Source organism: Amia ocellicauda, chromosome 19, assembly GCF_036373705.1.
Source record: "Amia ocellicauda isolate fAmiCal2 chromosome 19, fAmiCal2.hap1, whole genome shotgun sequence".
Classification (NCBI taxonomy): domain Eukaryota; kingdom Metazoa; phylum Chordata; class Actinopteri; order Amiiformes; family Amiidae; genus Amia; species Amia ocellicauda.
The window spans coordinates 19,343,026-19,359,866 of NC_089868.1; the positions used below are offsets into that span (position 1 = coordinate 19,343,026).

General features: G+C 42.6%; 2 protein-coding genes across 2 annotated transcripts in view; one reads left to right on the forward strand and one right to left on the reverse strand.

Annotated features, from left to right (window-relative positions):
* hmcn1 (hemicentin 1) overlaps window positions 1-9,799 on the forward strand; it is an 82,878-nt gene extending 73,079 nt beyond the window's left edge. Inside the window, exons 89-107 of the mRNA XM_066692242.1 lie at window positions 657-827; window positions 915-1,085; window positions 1,417-1,587; window positions 1,824-1,994; window positions 2,229-2,399; window positions 2,557-2,706; window positions 3,222-3,359; window positions 3,648-3,769; window positions 3,940-4,177; window positions 4,479-4,541; window positions 4,762-4,881; window positions 5,306-5,440; window positions 5,580-5,693; window positions 5,866-5,991; window positions 6,130-6,258; window positions 7,242-7,589; window positions 8,058-8,177; window positions 8,312-8,438; window positions 8,576-9,799. Of these exons, the coding sequence (XP_066548339.1) occupies window positions 657-827; window positions 915-1,085; window positions 1,417-1,587; window positions 1,824-1,994; window positions 2,229-2,399; window positions 2,557-2,706; window positions 3,222-3,359; window positions 3,648-3,769; window positions 3,940-4,177; window positions 4,479-4,541; window positions 4,762-4,881; window positions 5,306-5,440; window positions 5,580-5,693; window positions 5,866-5,991; window positions 6,130-6,258; window positions 7,242-7,589; window positions 8,058-8,177; window positions 8,312-8,438; window positions 8,576-8,942 (3,152 nt within the window). The 3' untranslated portion in view covers window positions 8,943-9,799. The remainder of the gene's footprint in view (window positions 1-656; window positions 828-914; window positions 1,086-1,416; window positions 1,588-1,823; window positions 1,995-2,228; window positions 2,400-2,556; window positions 2,707-3,221; window positions 3,360-3,647; window positions 3,770-3,939; window positions 4,178-4,478; window positions 4,542-4,761; window positions 4,882-5,305; window positions 5,441-5,579; window positions 5,694-5,865; window positions 5,992-6,129; window positions 6,259-7,241; window positions 7,590-8,057; window positions 8,178-8,311; window positions 8,439-8,575) is intronic.
* Window positions 9,800-9,937: 138 nt separating this feature from the next.
* Window positions 9,938-14,692, reverse strand: arpc5b (actin related protein 2/3 complex, subunit 5B). Its single transcript, XM_066692241.1, has 4 exons — window positions 14,412-14,692; window positions 12,834-12,905; window positions 12,217-12,393; window positions 9,938-11,956 (listed from the first exon to the last, which is right to left on the reverse strand). Exons 1-4 carry the CDS (start codon window positions 14,550-14,552, stop codon window positions 11,894-11,896), a joined length of 453 nt encoding a protein of 150 aa, XP_066548338.1. The 5' UTR covers window positions 14,553-14,692; the 3' UTR covers window positions 9,938-11,893.
* Between the last annotated feature and the right edge of the window lie 2,149 nt (window positions 14,693-16,841).

Here is a 16,841-nt window from a genome sequence, read left to right on the forward strand (position 1 = left end):
AACAGAATGAGAACATGGATCCATCATGCCTTGTTACCACTGTGCAGGCTGGTGGTGGTGGTGTAATGGTGTGGGGGATGTTTTCTTGGCACATTTAGGCCCCTTAGTGCCAATTGGGCATCATTTAAATGCCACGGCCTACCTGAGCATTGTTTCTGACCATGTCCATCCCTTTATGACCACCATGTACCCATCCTCTGATGGCTACTTCCAGCAGGATAATGCACCATGTCACAAAGGTCGAATCATTTCAAATTGGTTTCTTGAACATGACAATGAGTTCACTGTACTAAACTGGCCCCCACAGTCACCAGATCTCAACCCAATAGAGCATCTTTGGGATGTGGTGGAACGGGAGCTTCGTGCCCTGGATGTGCATCCCACAAATCTCCATCAACTGCAAGATGCTATCCTATCAATATGGGCCAACATTTCTAAAGAATGCTTTCAGCACCTTGTTGAATCAATGCCACGTAGAATTAAGGCAGTTCTGAAGGCGAAAGGGGGTCAAACACAGTATTAGTATGGTGTTCCTAATAATCCTTTAGGTGAGTGTATATATAGTGTTTATGTGACAACCTCCAGCTATTACAGTCTTGAGAAGGAAGTGTTGTGCTAGAACGTGCGTGTGATGCTGTGTGTGGTGTCGTTTGCAGTGGATGGGGGCTGGTCGGAGTGGACAGCATGGGAGGAGTGCTCTCGCTCCTGTGGCCAGGGAAACAGGACCAGGGTCCGCACCTGCACCAATCCTGCTGCCCAGCATGGGGGACGGCCCTGCGAGGGCAAAGCGGTGGAGGCCCTCATGTGTAGCGTCCGGCCCTGCCCTGGTAAGTGTCTGAAAATCCCTGTGTCACCGTCTTTAATGAATTCAATAAATTAAGTGAGGTTAACCAGCTTGCTGCCTTACATTCTAGTGGCTGGTAATTGGGGCGCCTGGTTGCCCTGGAGTCCGTGTAGTGAGACGTGTGGCAAAGGAACCCAGACCCGGATCCGGCTGTGCAATAACCCCCCACCCTCTTTCGATGGGCCGCAGTGCGAGGGGCTGGACATGCAGACCCAGGTGTGCAAGGAGAGGCACTGCCCAGGTGAGCCTATAGGCATAGCTTAGAAGTTAAGAGTATTTTGATGAATCCTTTCATTGCTAATTTTTTTAATGAAAAATAATAGCCACCTTAAACTCTACATTCTGCTAGTATATTATTTGTATAATGTTGTTTAAATCATTAATCTCCATTGGTGCCCGAGATCTTAAAGGAGTCTGTGTTGTTATTCTTAATGTGCAATTCTGTGGTTGTATTTAATGTAAGTCTTGTACAGTGTGGCCTATTGGGTGACTACGGGTGCAATGCATGACGGGGTGGCCTTGTAATTAAATTAATTGCATTTAGAATTAGAGATTTGGTCTGTTCCCCACAGTGGATGGGAAGTGGAGCTCGTGGGTGAGCTGGGCGGCGTGCAGTGTGTCGTGTGGGGGAGGGACGCGTCAGAGAACCCGTGCCTGTTCCAACCCCTCTCCGCAGCATGGGGGGCACCAGTGTGAGGGCAACGACGTGCACATTGACTTCTGCAACAGCGAGCCCTGCCCCGGTGAGTACTGCCCTGGCACAAGTTCTGCATGGCCCACAAATATGCTCCCCACGCCGTGTACCGACATTGAAAAGCCCAATTAAAGCAGTGACATAATTAATTAAGTGGAATAATAACAAAAATACGTATATCTTAAAGTTTCCCTCCACCAGTCAGTGTGCCAGATTTACAAATTTATATATTTTTTTGATCAGCATGAAGTTCAGTTTCTTTAATGACTTCCTCCCTCCTCACAGTCCATGGCAACTGGGGTCCATGGAGCAGCTGGGGCAGCTGCAGTCGCACGTGTAATGGAGGTCAGATGCGCAGGTACAGGACATGTGACAACCCCAGGCCGGCCAATGGGGGGCGAGCCTGCGCTGGAGCCGACACCCAGATCCAGAGGTGCAACACGGGCACGTGTCCAGGTGAGCCCAGCGCCATACGATCCTGTGTGTGAACACTGCCTTTGACTTAGTTATCATTGGATTGTTGTTAGTAGTATTGAGAAGAGGGTAGGAGTAGGATTATGTTCCTGGCAAGAACTTCATTAACCAGATTCAAAAGATAGTGATTTTTGTATTTAAAATCCTTGTACGTGCCTGACCAGGAATGTCAGCAGCGTATGAGTGAAGGAGAGATTGCTGATTGTGTCTCTGCAGTGGATGGTAACTGGGGCCCGTGGCAGGACTGGGGTGAGTGCTCTTCCTCCTGTGGGGGAGGGGAGCGGACACGCATCCGGCTATGCAACAGCCCCCCACCAACCAAGGAGGGCCGTTCCTGTGCAGGCGATTCATCCCAGGTGTCCCGGTGTAACATCCAGGCATGCCCAGGTAAGCCACAAAGCAGCCTTTTCAGGATGATGGGTAGACACTAAGTCATCACCCGAGAAATTACTGTGTGGCTAATTCTTTTATAGTGTTGACGGAGAGGATAGGAGATTGACTAAGCATTTGAACCACCTGAAAACTGCTTTCTTCTTTATTATAGGTGGCCCACATAACGCAAGGGGCAGTGTCATTGGAAACATCAATGACATCGAGTTTGGAATCGCCATCCTCAACGCCACTGTGACTGACAGCGACGCGTCTGGTGGCAGAATCATACAGGCCACCATCTCCAATGTTCCCAGAAGCCTTGGTAAGAGAAATAGATGTTATTCCCCCTATCAGCTGAACTGCACACTGAAGTATTCAGAAAGCGCTGAATCCTTTTTTCAGAAATTGCATATTATATAATACGAATTTCAGGACAGGGATTGTTACGCCACTGCAGGATTGAATAGTTGCCCTAGTTCTTACATATTGGGCCTTACATATTGGGCCTTATGTAAGGCACAGAGGGCCTTACATATTGTCTGTCAGCATTCAGACGTACCCTATGCCTATAACTCTGCATTTAGCAAGAATGAAATGGTCTAAATGCCAAGGCGTGCAAAATGCAGTGCCCTACATAACCTCACCCTAGATTCTTGCTTATGCTAGAACCTACAGACGTGTAATTGCTTGTCCTTGTCAGTTTTCTTGAAATAAGTAACACTGTGGCATCTAGGGAAGTGCTGTTGTAATGGGAGGCACATTCGTAAGTGTTTTGAAGGATAATAAGTACCTGACGTGACTCTGAGACTCACTTTGGATAGCACCTTTTTTCCATAGGTCCCACTATGAGGAAACTCATCTCCATCTTGAACCCCATCTACTGGACCACGGCTCAGGAGCTGGGCGAGGCGCTGAATGGGTACAGTCTCACTGGGGGGGTCTTCAGAAGAGAGACGCAGGTGGAGTTTGCAACAGGTATGCAAAGTCTGGACTGGAGTGATTTTAAATGGCAATCTCTTCTAATAAATCTAATTTTACTGGGAGTGTGGAAAAAAAAATGTTCTAAGTAGTTTACGTATCATCGTCATCCATATGATCTATTGGGTCTGTTACGGAGCTGTGAACTCTATGAATCTTATCCTAATTTAAAAGCTTAAGTCATATCCTTTTTGAGCTATGTGATTTTACACAAACATGTAAAACCCTGTTAGCAATTGTAATGTTTGATTTCTTTTTTTTTTTTTTTTTTTTTTTTTACATCAGGGGAAATATTGAGAATGACACATATTGCCCGTGGACTGGACTCAGATGGCGCCTTGCTACTAGACATTGTGGTGAATGGATACATCTTACAGCTCCCTTCCAACTCAGAGATAAATGTCAAGGTACAGGTCTTACCTACTGGTTTAAAAACATTTTCCTGTATTGAATTATATAGCGCTAATCTTTCTATGCTATACTTAGATTTTGTTTGCATCTAACTAGTTGGACTCGGCCTATAGTCTTGTTTTCTATTCTTCACACAATGTCTACCCCTGGTGGCATGTGTTTGTAGGACTACACAGAGGACTACATTCAGACGGGTCCAGGGCAGCTGTACGCCCTGTCCACTCGCATGTTCAGCATCGACAAAGTGAGCGTGCCGTACTCGTGGAATCACACCATCACATACGAGACCTCTAAGGGCCGGATGCCCTTCCTTGTGGAGACCCTGCATGCCTCCTCTATCAGTGCTCACTACAACCCCCTACAAGAGACGTTGGAGTACATGATCCACGCCACCATTGCCAAAGGTATCTACTGTCTTGTTGGCCCTCTACCAAAACAGCGGCATCCATTAACGGCACTGTCATGGCTGATGTTGCTTACCTTTTTCCGTACAAGTTTGAGAAACTAGCTAAAATCACGAGTCTTCAATAGTGAATATAGACGATTAATGGGGGCCCTGCCTAGTTGAGTGAACAGCTGGTGTTCACAATTTAAATGGTTTGGGTTGGGAAGGTTTTCTGGGGCTGATTCGAATGGATCTGACAGAACTGGTAGCATTTATTTATAATGGTTCTGTTATTTTTCTGATAAAATGTTCTCTTTCAGGTGACCGAAGCAACCAGTGTCCCGCCGGTTTTCGCCTGGACCCTGCTGGACCCTATTGTTCAGGTATTTCATTTTGAGACGCTCTCCCACTTTTCATTTGACTTGGAGCTCAAATAGGAGGTTTGCTTTGTATTTTCTAAACAAGGTTCTGACACTAGTATATATACGTAACAGAGCTGTACACACATGAACTCATTTGTTAAGAATTATACAGCAGATATTTTGTAGGTGCTTTTTAGCTAAAATGTTTTTAATGCTGTTTTTTTTGCGTTTCCCGGAAAAGATGAGGACGAATGCTCTGCTCGAAACCCCTGCTCTCACGCCTGTCACAATGCCATGGGCACGTACTACTGCTCCTGCCCTCACGGCCTCACCATATCTGCTGATGGGAGAACATGTCAAGGTACTTCAAAATAAGCCACATTGAACCACTGACTGGTTCATTTTTGACCATCAGAAACCACCTCAACAAAAAATCCTTTTGGTTTATGTTTCGGTCTGTGTTACTTTGACTCTGAAACCAAAACATTAAAACCTTAGATAATTGCTATACAAACTGTGTAGAATGAATATAAAAATGAATTAAGTTTCAGTAAAATAAAAACTTTGCTGTTGCAGTTTGTGGATTCAGGAGACGTGCTCAGTTTGATTTACTGACACGTGATTCCTTTCAATTAACACATTTGTAATGACCCCTCTTTGAAACGAAAGCCAATGTTATAGTAATAACCTCACTCTTTCTAGCTGGCAGTTTTAAGTCTTGTTCCCGAATATTATAGTTGTACACTGTGTGCTGACGGTGGGGTGTGTTTTTTTTTTTTCTCCAGATATTGACGAGTGTGCTCTGGGTGGGCACTCGTGCCACATGGGGCAGGACTGTGAAAACACCATCGGCTCGTACCGCTGTGTGGTGCGCTGCGGCCGCGGATTCCGCAGGACGGCCGATGGGCTCAGCTGCCAGGGTGACCAGTCTCACTTTTTTTTATTTTTTATTTACACTCATTTTGTTCAAGTAAAAATACAAACAAGCAAAAAAAATAAACTTTTCCTGTACAGCCTTTCTACTGAATCAAACCCCAGTTTTGTCTTCTTTCTCTCCAGATATCAATGAATGCCAGGAGTCCAACTTGTGTAACCAGCACTGTCTGAACACCATTGGCAGTTTCCGCTGTGCCTGTGAGCCGGGATACCAGCTGAAGAACAGGCGGTGCATAGGTGTGTAAGCAGCCACCATTTTAACTTGGCAGACCTGGAGTTTAGCACAATCCCATTAGTCTCATAGTAACAACAAAAAGGTTCTTATTTTCTGTGAGTGTTAAAGAAAGATATCGCAAGTTGGTCTTTCTTTACAACGCTGTATTATCGAACTGGTTGTATCCCTCCCCAGATATCAACGAATGCAGGCAGAGAGTGTGTCGCTCGGACCAGCAGTGTAAAAACACAAGAGGAGGATACTCCTGCATTGACCTGTGTCCCAGTGGCATGACCAAAGGTGTCAACGGAAGCTGTATCGGTAAGTAAGCTCAGAAAACTGCAGCACAATACATGTTAGTGACAAAATAAATGATAGCCAATCAGTGTAATCATCTAGTTCTGGTTAATTAAGTGTTTATACTTCAATTCCGAAGTGTTTGTCCTTTCCTACACGCAGATATAGACGAGTGCAGGGATGGCACGCATCAGTGCCGGTATAACCAGATCTGTGAGAACACGCGTGGCAGCTATCACTGCACCTGCCCGCGCGGATACCGCTCCCAGGGTGTGGGCAGACCCTGTCTTGGTACGTACTGGACCCAACACACCCTCACTCTGCTGCCACCCTCCTTCTGCATGTGCAAACTGTACCTTTCCTCTCTGCATTACACGTGCACACATCCCAGCCGGTGTGGGGCTAATCCACAGCTGCCAAGACAAGATGGCCTCTTGCACAACTGGAACATAAAACAGAAATTATGTTCTAAATTTTCTATTTTCTGTTTCACCGACTGTCTCTGCCAAAAGGGAAATCTCCACAGGCCGAGGATGTCGACAGCAGCACCGAAACCATAACTTAAGTAAACAGCAATTACATAAAAATAGTCAGACATTGCAAACATAACCCAGCCACATCATATTTTTCTTCTGTTTTTCTGACGTCAAGGTATCTACCACAATGCGTGCTTGAAAATTGCTTCAGTCACTCTGTTCTTCTCTGCTTTGCCATCATTTCATTTTGCTTCTCGGCACCTTCTAACATGAAACAATCATTAATTTCAACATATTGAGTTTCTGATGGCTTTCGTATTATCAAACTTACTTTTGACATCTGTTTAGCTTTAATAAGACCAATCTACTTACCTTTGCTAACCTATATCCAGGTTCATGTTTTTATCTTCAAAATAAATTCTAAAGCCTTCTTTATAACTTAATTGGAGACCATCTATCTCGCGATGTAGGCCAGTTGTCTTCCATCAAAACAAATTGGTTGCCAAGATGGTAACCCATTTTATCACTTAGGCTACTGGACATTTCTGCCATGTAACTGTCTCCACACATTGGACAGCAGAGAGAAATTAATCTGAAATTACTTTTCCAAGTCCTCCTCAATGATTAAATAAAATATGGACCAGGTTTTACCTCAGACTTGTTCTGTATCTCTGGATGGGTTCCTCTGTCGGTGGGTCTGCTGTGTTCCCGACTGATCCCTTTTCTTGTTTTCTCTCTTCTCCTCTCTGGCTGCTCTTCTCAACGTTTCACATGTGCTGGGATTTGTTACATGGGCAGATATTAATGAATGTGAAAGGGTGCCCACACCCTGTGCCCACCAGTGCCTCAACAGTCCTGGCAGCTTCAAGTGCCTCTGTCCTCCTGGCCGACAGTTACTAGGTGATGGGAAATCTTGTGCTGGACTGGAGAAGTTGCCCAGTTATGACAGCTATTCTTTCGGCTATAGACCAGCCCAGTCCTCACCTGTTGGAAACTTCTACCAGCGGCAATATCACAACCTGGCATCCCAGACATATAATTCCTATTCGAGCCGTAGCAACATTAGAGCACCTTCCCACCGGTCACGCAGGGACACTAGAAAGGCTTGTCCCGGAGGCTTTAAAACAAGGAATGGCCGATGCATAGGTAATTATCAGCCAGATTAAACCATTTGTTTTGAGAAACTGTTGAGTGTATTGGACATATCAGACGTTATAATTTTGAAAATTAAAATGTTAGTGCTTTAAGACTAACTCCCAAATATCCCACCCCCTCTGTACAGCAGCCCAACCTGCACACCTCACTCACCATGTACCTTGATCTAGGAGGCCTCAGACATTTCTCAGGATATCTGTGTACCTGGAATGCTAACAAAGGGTTGTTACTGTAAGATGTCTGTGCTTTCATCCAATGAGATTTAATGTGCATATAAATCCATGCCATAGGTCGATAATATCACAGAAATATGTTACTTGTCAGTAGAACACATTTAAGCTTTTGTAAAATCCAGTACTCACCTAGTTTTCAGTACTCACCAATTAAACAATGGCAACTATAAGCACTTCGCTTATGTTCAGTGCATCTAATTGTGGTCTTTTTGTATGTTTTGTGCAGATATCAATGAATGTGAAAATAAAGACACTTGTCAGCATGAATGCATGAACACCCAAGGGAGTCACCGGTGTCTCTGCCCAAGCGGATACCGACTCATGAACAATGGCAAAACATGTCAAGGTGAGCAATGAACCGGTTCCAGTCCTGATGTGTTTGTGTGAGATTGAGTGTTGACATGTTCACTGCGGTCACATCACCATGCATGCGAGGCGTGTGAGGGAACCACAGTCTATTAATTGACTGTCTGTTTGTAGATATTGACGAATGCCTGGAACAGAACATCCAGTGTGGGGCGAACAGGATGTGCTTTAACATGAGGGGCAGTTACCAGTGCATCGACACGCCCTGCCCACCCAACTACCAGCGTGATCCAGCCACAGGGTAGGTGTCGTGTGTGCACAGGATTACCTCAAAATACACCACCACAAAGCATAACCATTCTTGCACATCTCATGAGCTGTGGCCTTTAAAATATATATGTATTGTAATACACACATTATAAACCATCTGTGTTATAGGTTCTGCCTCAAGAACTGTCCACCGAATGACCTGGAATGTGCTCTGAGCCCCTACGCCCTCGAGTACAAGCTGCTCTCGCTGCCGTTCGGAATCGCAGCAAATCAGGACCTGATCCGATTGGTCGCCTACACGCAGGATGGCGTGGTTCACCCGCGGACTACCTTTTTGGTGGTAGAGGAGGACGCTAGCATCCCGTTTGCTATCCGGGATGAGAACTTGAAAGGCGTTGTGTTCACGACCCGGCCGCTGCGCGAGCCCCACACCTACAGGATGAAAGTGCGGGCCTTGTCCTACAGCACGGACGGAGGGATCGAGTACCAGACTACTTTTATCGTGTACATTGCAGTGTCTGCGTATCCCTACTAGAGAACTTCAGATGGGATCTGGCTTAATGTTGAACCATTACAGCCCGAGAGAAGATCTACCACCATACCAAACAATTTCTCCATGCTGAGCCAAGCAGCGTGGAAAACGCCGATACCTGGGATGGCAGGACTTCTATAACTGTCACTGCTTCACATCACAAGACTCGTTTGTGTCACTCTCAGAGGTATTTTACAAACGGAAGTAAAAACAAATAGTCACCAAAACCATATCTACCCCGGCCTGCAGACGCTGCTGTCTTTACCCGTCTCACAGGAACAGTCCAGCTCTCACCTAGACTTGAAAATCCCCTTTTCAGGAACAACAATTATAACCAAAGACAAACTGTTCAGCTCCGTTACTGTATACAGAAAAAGGAACGGTTTAACTTTCGCAGTAGCATTCATTACCAACAAAAAAATATATGAACAGGTATTTTCTGTGACAGTGTTGTCATGCCTTGATACAAGAAAATATCTTGTAAGCATCAGAGCCCTGTCTTAACTGTCAGACAGCAAATTATTTTTCTAATATTTTCGACAGCAGCAGTGTGTACTAATGTCTCGGCAGAATAGTCGTTTAGTGCAGATCAGAAAAAGCCAGTTTTACAACTTAATGTACCTTTGGATTCCTTTTCAGGTCTGTTTAGCTCAGTTACCAAGATGTATTCTATTTTTCTGATTTGTATATAAGTTTGTTTCCAAATGTTTCTTTGCTGTATCCAAAGGTATTTTTTTCATTTGTTTTTTTACTGAGAAATGTACAATCACTTAAAATAAATATGTTCACTGATTCACTGTATTTTATTATGATGCAAAAACAGCCTAAATATAGCTATTTACTAATGCAGCATTAAACATATCCCACTCTGCTAAATAACACAAAGAAATCAAAATGAACTATTGTGAAAAGTACAATCAGTGTGGAGAAAAAAAAAAAAAATTACAGGTAAGAAATTCAACTCTATATATGAAAATGAACATATCAGACAACTAAAGTGTGTCACAACTATATATTTTTTTATTGTATCACAAAAGCACATACATAAAAGGAATATTTGATAAGGCAGTCTGTAAACCAGATGGGTATATTTGCACTTGGTCACAAACAAGGGCAACCAACATTTCTGTAACAAATCAATATGAGAATTTGTTTAGCCTTTCTATTGTTGATCATTTAAATTTTGTAAGATGAACAAACATAGAAAATAGTTGTCCACCATAACATGATGTAATGAGAAATACAAATCAAAGTGTTCTCTCTCCAAACAACGCGATACAGAATACAATTTAAACATCAACCCGTGAGCCAACTCCACTGCAGGCTGGGCCTGTATTGTCAATCAATTGTTACAGATCCAAGTGCTTGGCTAGACATAATATGCAAAATCCACAATTGATTTGATCACAACATACAAATAGTACCAATATAAAATATTCTCCAGTCTGAAAACTATAATAGTTTTGGTAATGTTAACTCTGGGAATCAGGTTTTTGTTTATGTAAAACAATTATCCTAAAAGATTTTACATTGTTTTTATTGCACGGTTTGTTCTGTATGTCCTATTGAGGCTAATGTACAAAACACACGGATTTATCAGCAAAGCAAGACTTACTATAACCCAAATTACTGGAGATATTTTGGTCCAATGACATCTTCAGAGATTTAAAGACATTGTGCAGCAAATCTACTTTTGGCTGATACACATGAAGTAGAGTAATACTGATCTGACAGTTGACATACTTTGTAATTGAACATAAGAAGCTTGATCAATTGGGCCAACAATTAACTCGGCTTTTGTGATACCCAGCAGATTATATGGATAAAAACCAAAAACAAAACATTGTTTTGGCAAAAAAAACATTAGATAGAAGGCTGATGCAATTTATAGGTCAAATACTTAAAATTAAATAATGTTTTGGATTTTTTTTTGTGTTTAAACATACCAGATACAATCGGATCACCAGGTACAGTAAGCATGGTAGAAAACAGAAAATAGAGAGACATCTCATGCATAAGGTAATTGATTTACAATGCATTTGGAAAACAGAATAAGCAAAATAAATCAGCCTAACAAGAAATGATCAAACCGTAATTTCACAGACTTAAATCCAGGTAAACTGTGATTGGTTGTGTATAGATTTGTTGCATGAACATGTACTGAGTATTATTTGGCATATTTTCTTGTGCTAAATGGTTTACTTGTTTTTGACAGCAATAAATTAATCCCTTTTAAGGTGATACCATTAAATTTTAAGCACAAAAAAACAATGCATTGCCCTTATTCTCATAATGGCCCCAAGAAGCATACAAATGCAATCTTTTGCCACACGGAGGGTCGTTCGTTCACACTAGACATGACCCTGCAGCAGAAGTCACACTGCAGCTTCCATCAGAAGCTGTGGCTCCATCTGTGAGCTGGAATGGTTAAGCTAGTTGGTATAATATAATGTTAACAGATAGAGGATATTCTAGGATACAAAAATGAATCCCCTGAAATGGCCAGTCTGCTCGAAGAACACTACTCTCCGACTAAGGAAGCTTTTATTCTAGAGGTTCCTGAGAAGAGCGACTGGCCTTCATTTACAATTAAGAGAACGACTATGTCAAACCAGAATGAGTGCAGATGACATCGACATGTTAGCAGACTGGCTACTTTTTAGTTTGAAAAGAGATCTTAAACTTCTTAATATAGCAGGCGGCGCAGTATTTGTGTGAGGCTGTATAATTTGGGAAGGCAGAAATGACAGGAGAGAAGCGCAGGACTCTGTCGCTCCAGAGTAGGAAGCATCAGAGCCGTTAAATAATAGAACGGAAGAAGTTTTAAGCAAGCAAAGATGAAGGGAGGAAGGAAGAACAGACATGGAGGAGTCCTCTTCACAGTGCCCTGTGAACCAGCTCTTGGTTCTGTACCAGCAAATCCCTCTGTAATGCAGAGTTGTTCCAGGCTGCCATTAAACTGTTTTTCTGGCAGTTAACACTCGAACGATGGAGCCGACCCCTCCGGCACATAAGGCCTGGGAAATAAACAGTCACATCTTACTTACAATGTGTATGAAAACTTACATTAAAACACACACGCATAAATAAAATGCCCAGATATGTAGTGCATGGAATCAGTCTGACAAAATCTGAAATCTGCAAGAAGAATAGTGTGTGTGACAGATCAGGAATACATCCATGTCCTGCAGAACATTATCCACAACAGATCTAAACTCAGGCTACAATGTGAAAAGTAGGAAAGCTTGTGGGAGTCATAAAAATGAAAAAAACAAACCTTTTCATGCCACTGCAACAAGACTGCGCTGCTGTTTTCAGAGGGCTTCTCGAAGCCCTTGTAGATGTACTTCATGAGGAGGTCCACACCGTTCTTGTCCAGAGACTGCACAGCTTTCTCAATGTCGCCACTCTTGAAAGAGCTCAGCACCTTCAGAACCAGGCCCTCCGCCCGATCCTGAAAAAGACGGGCACGATCAGATCTAGGAGCGTGACGGGCACAAACTCATCCACCCAGATGTGCTACTGCAACGCAACAGAGCGATGCGGGGCTTTACAGTGTCCAAGTCAATATGAAGTCTCTGCAGTCACATTCTCATACTGAATAAACACAAAACAATGAAAATGTGTGTGGGTATCTGGACCCTTAACACACACACTTCCACTATCACACTTGGCAAAAAGATTAGTTTCAGGAATAACATTTTTACAGAGGCAGGTTGTGAATACAGCTGTGCAATTTGGGCTGAAAATGAAACAAAAGAGGCATTTTGAATGAAAAACAAATGCCACATTTGAATGGTATTTAGAATGTAAAACGATGATCAAAAGGACTTGAGGACAACTTGTAGCACGTACAAGATCAGGTATACAAAAAACAGGCCCCATTCGGCTCACCTTGACGTTTTGGTTCTTCGTGTTGATGGGTGGGTTTTTCAGGACAGCTTGCAGAGCCCCCATCAAGTTCCCTGTGCAGAAGTGCGTTAAGGACAATGGCACACAACACAATAGCCCTCACACAATGGACTGGCACGTCCGAGTGTCAAAGAATCATCTAAATTACTTCCACAAACCACAATTAACATCATCTGAACCAACTGTAATAATTCCACACTATTAAATGTCTTCATTTTAGTGCGTCTGGGGATCCCATGGCACTGATTAATGGAAGCCAATGGCCACTTAATTTGTACAGCTATCATTAAGCAAAAACACACACAAACACTTTCCCTTTCAACTTTTTCCAAACCATGGATTTCAAACTAGTCAGCACTGTGGCAGGAAAGAATAGCTCAACTCACAGATGAGTAACAGGGCTTTTTATATGTCCTTATAAAACCCATATGAAACGCCAGCTTCAGCACGATGAGCCTCTTATACAAACAGGAACTGCACCGTTTCGGGAAGCCACTCAGTTTTGCACATATAAGGCCTTAAGACCCAACTTCCTAATGTGACGTATTGTTAGTAATATTAAAACTACAGGAACATGTGAAAGTGGAGTTTTTAAGCGATCATACCTTTTCTACACGGTTTTGTTTTATTATTATGTATATATGTGCGTAATGCACTTTTCTCTGGAATGTGTTGAGTGTCTTCAGAGCAGACAAGCCCAGACACACATGCAAAAAAATGCAATGTTGTCAAGTAAAGGGCAGCACAATTGTTCATGCACGACCTTTAATCATTCACCCTCAGCTCCAAAATACTGTCCCGACGAGGAAATCGTGAACACAAGAGGCTGCAAAGACGGGCTGCACAGTTCATGTATGCACTGCTGGATTAGTAACATGTGCATCACTATTAACAGTCGTCTTCATTTCACCGTCCTCTGGCAAATGCCAAACTCGGGTGTCAGCCACCATGTTACTGACCTGAACCCCCGAAATGAGCTACAAGCACACAGCACACACAACATACACAACACACACATGTATCAGCTTTGCGATGCATGTGATGCCGCTTTTGTGACGTTGCGGAAAGGCGTCTGTGTGTGGCTATGAAGTAGTTTGCACCATCTGCAATGCTCTTTCGTTATGGTTTTGCAAGTATGCACGTTTAATAGCACACCAACAGGGCTATTCCAGCTCCTCGCACTTTATATTGCTTACACTGTTATTGTCTGTGCATGGAAATCAGACACTCGCATGTAGATCTCATTCATTCCCACATTAGATTGATCCTTTATCATTATCTTGCACCACATCCACTCCCGTGTGGGCAATTCCTCGCCCGGTTTGATGGAGTTACTGGCACACAGGTACGCTCTGTATATCGCATTTGAAAAAGCAAAGAAATGAAGTTCACAATCGGAGTGACTGGCACCACACCCTGAAATTACAATTCAGCCCACAGCGCCCAACACTGCAGCCCGGCCGGACGAGCAAGAGCCCGGCACAGACCCGGCCTGTCCCCCCGCCGGCCACGGCCCAGCCTCGCAACATTTACTGCACAAGCGACATGTTTGAAAGGATATTGTCTGATTAAAGAGTCCACTTCCCCTTCGTCGGGTCCCAGCTGGTTCTCCCCACCATCCTCCTCGTCTACAAACTTGTTCTCGTCGTACTCGTCCACATCCACCTTCCTGAAGCGGTCGGACACGGTGTTCTTCGACATGGCGGAAGATCTGTAATATTCTTCTATATATCTTTATGTAGAAATAATTGTGAATAAAACCGGCCCTGTGGCTTATTTTCAGGAGTCCTCCCAGGTCCCCGCTTCCTTCCTCTCTCCGCCAGCCTTTGCATTCACTTCCGCAATGCGGCGCCCTCTAGTGTCCCCTCGCAGGACTGCAGAGCGCACGCGTACCTGGCAGCGGCGGCAAGGTGGAGCTGTTCGTGCTGCGCAGATGTCCGCAGATCTGCGCGGCTCCACCAATGGGATCGGCGGGATTCTGCCACTCTGCGCAGAACTGCGGACATCTGCGCAGCTCCAACGCGACCGGGCTGCATAGTTGGAAAAGTAATATTTGTCTTCTTCTGCAAGAATGTTTTAACTCTACAGATTGATGCATTTCACTTAGTTGCTACATACGAGTTTGCAAAGCAGGTCCTTATTGATAGTGATATTAATTACGCCATTTGAAATATGTCGGTCATTAACAATACTAAGCATTATAATTCAAACAACCTTCTGCCTAAATAATAAAAGGGGATTCATGTTTGACATATTTAATTGCACTACCAACGTAACATTTTTTCAGCAGATTATAAATGATAATTAAGAAATTCATACAAACTTACTATATACACATTTGCTTTTAACAATGTTTGCCAGCAGATGCTGCTATAGCTCTAGTAATAAAGAGGCTATGAAAAACAACCACATAAATGAACATTATCAACTTTTGCAGTTAAAACACCCTCTGTTCACATTTTGCATAATTTTGTTTAGCACTATTATGCAATCATTCTCGTGTTCCAAACTGTTTATATTAAGTAAGTACTATATGTATTTTTTCCTGATAAATAGTTCAAAGTATAAACACAGATGCTGGCTTGTTAACAGTAAAGGGATGCACTCCAGCCATGCATCCTTGGTTGTGGTGAATTGTTAGTCAGGTCAAAACAGGAACATTAAAGACTTATCTTTACAAGACACACTGTACAGCACGACACCAGCACAAAACTGGAGGTCTTTCACTTTCACATTAATTATAATATTTAATCTTGCATTGATTACAAATTATTCAAATACACTTTAGCAGAGTTAAAATGTGTTCTGCTGCAGCACTTTGAGATGAAGATCTTCATAGTAGTAAATAAATAGTGGAAAGGTGTATGAGCAGAGAAAACAGGTACACAACATAAAATAATTGCTAGCTTCTGCTAGAAATACCACTCATTAATATTAATTAATTTATATTTAAGTAACTGCAGTTAAAAATAGAGAAACAAATTCACCCTGGCAAAACAGTGAGTGCAGTCATATAGACTGTATGTAATGAATAATACATTCAGTGTAGATTTACACCGATGAGCAGCATTCACCTTTCACCTGCTCTATTTGATTGCATTTGGATATAGAAGACTGATGATTTATTTATGTATTTATTTAAGTAAAGATGTCTGCAGATCATGGCCTTTACCTACTGTGTTCATATGTACAAAGGTCCTGCAGTCTGTTTTTCTCACCTGTGGTTCTATTTGCATTCGTCTATGCAAACCTAGGTATACTTCTTCCCAAAAAAACAAGAGTGTTGTTGTTGCCATGTACGGAGCTTTGTATATTGAATCGTTCTTTCCTGTTCATCAATGCCGAATGTAAAATTAATAGGATAAGGTTTCGGTGTAAAACCACACGTGTGCTTAATGTGATTAAAAATCAGCATTTAATTACACAGCTGAGATGACTCCACCTGAGGAAGTCGTTTCAAGTAAAATACTAAATGAAGATGTAATCCTGAAATATTGTCTTCAGTAAGTATGATATCCATGTTCTCTATCACCATTGGTAGATGTGCTGCTTTGGATGTATAACAAGTGTTTCACAAGTGTTTTTAAAATTAATTATGCATTTTTATTAATAATACAATAACTATCTTCGCTGATGTGTTGTCCAAGGTAGACATAACTCTTAACTTTTTTGAGTATCTGTTGATCTACTTAAATTTCTTAGATTTAACAAAGCTGGTCAATATTACTTCACTTTTACTCAGGTTCCTTTTATATCCTGTTTTCTTGGTTGCATCTGAGAGTTCTTGAAATTGCTGTAGTAAATGGAGTTTCTATCAAGAACATATATTTGTAAATACCTAGAAAGCCACATTTAAATATATTACATAGTTCAGTGTCATAAAACAATGATGTCAATAGTGACCACATGGCAGAAGTGACCAAAAGGCTTTGGTCTGGAAGAATCAAATGCAGACAGGACCCTTGAGAGTCTACAGGCCTTCAGATTTTC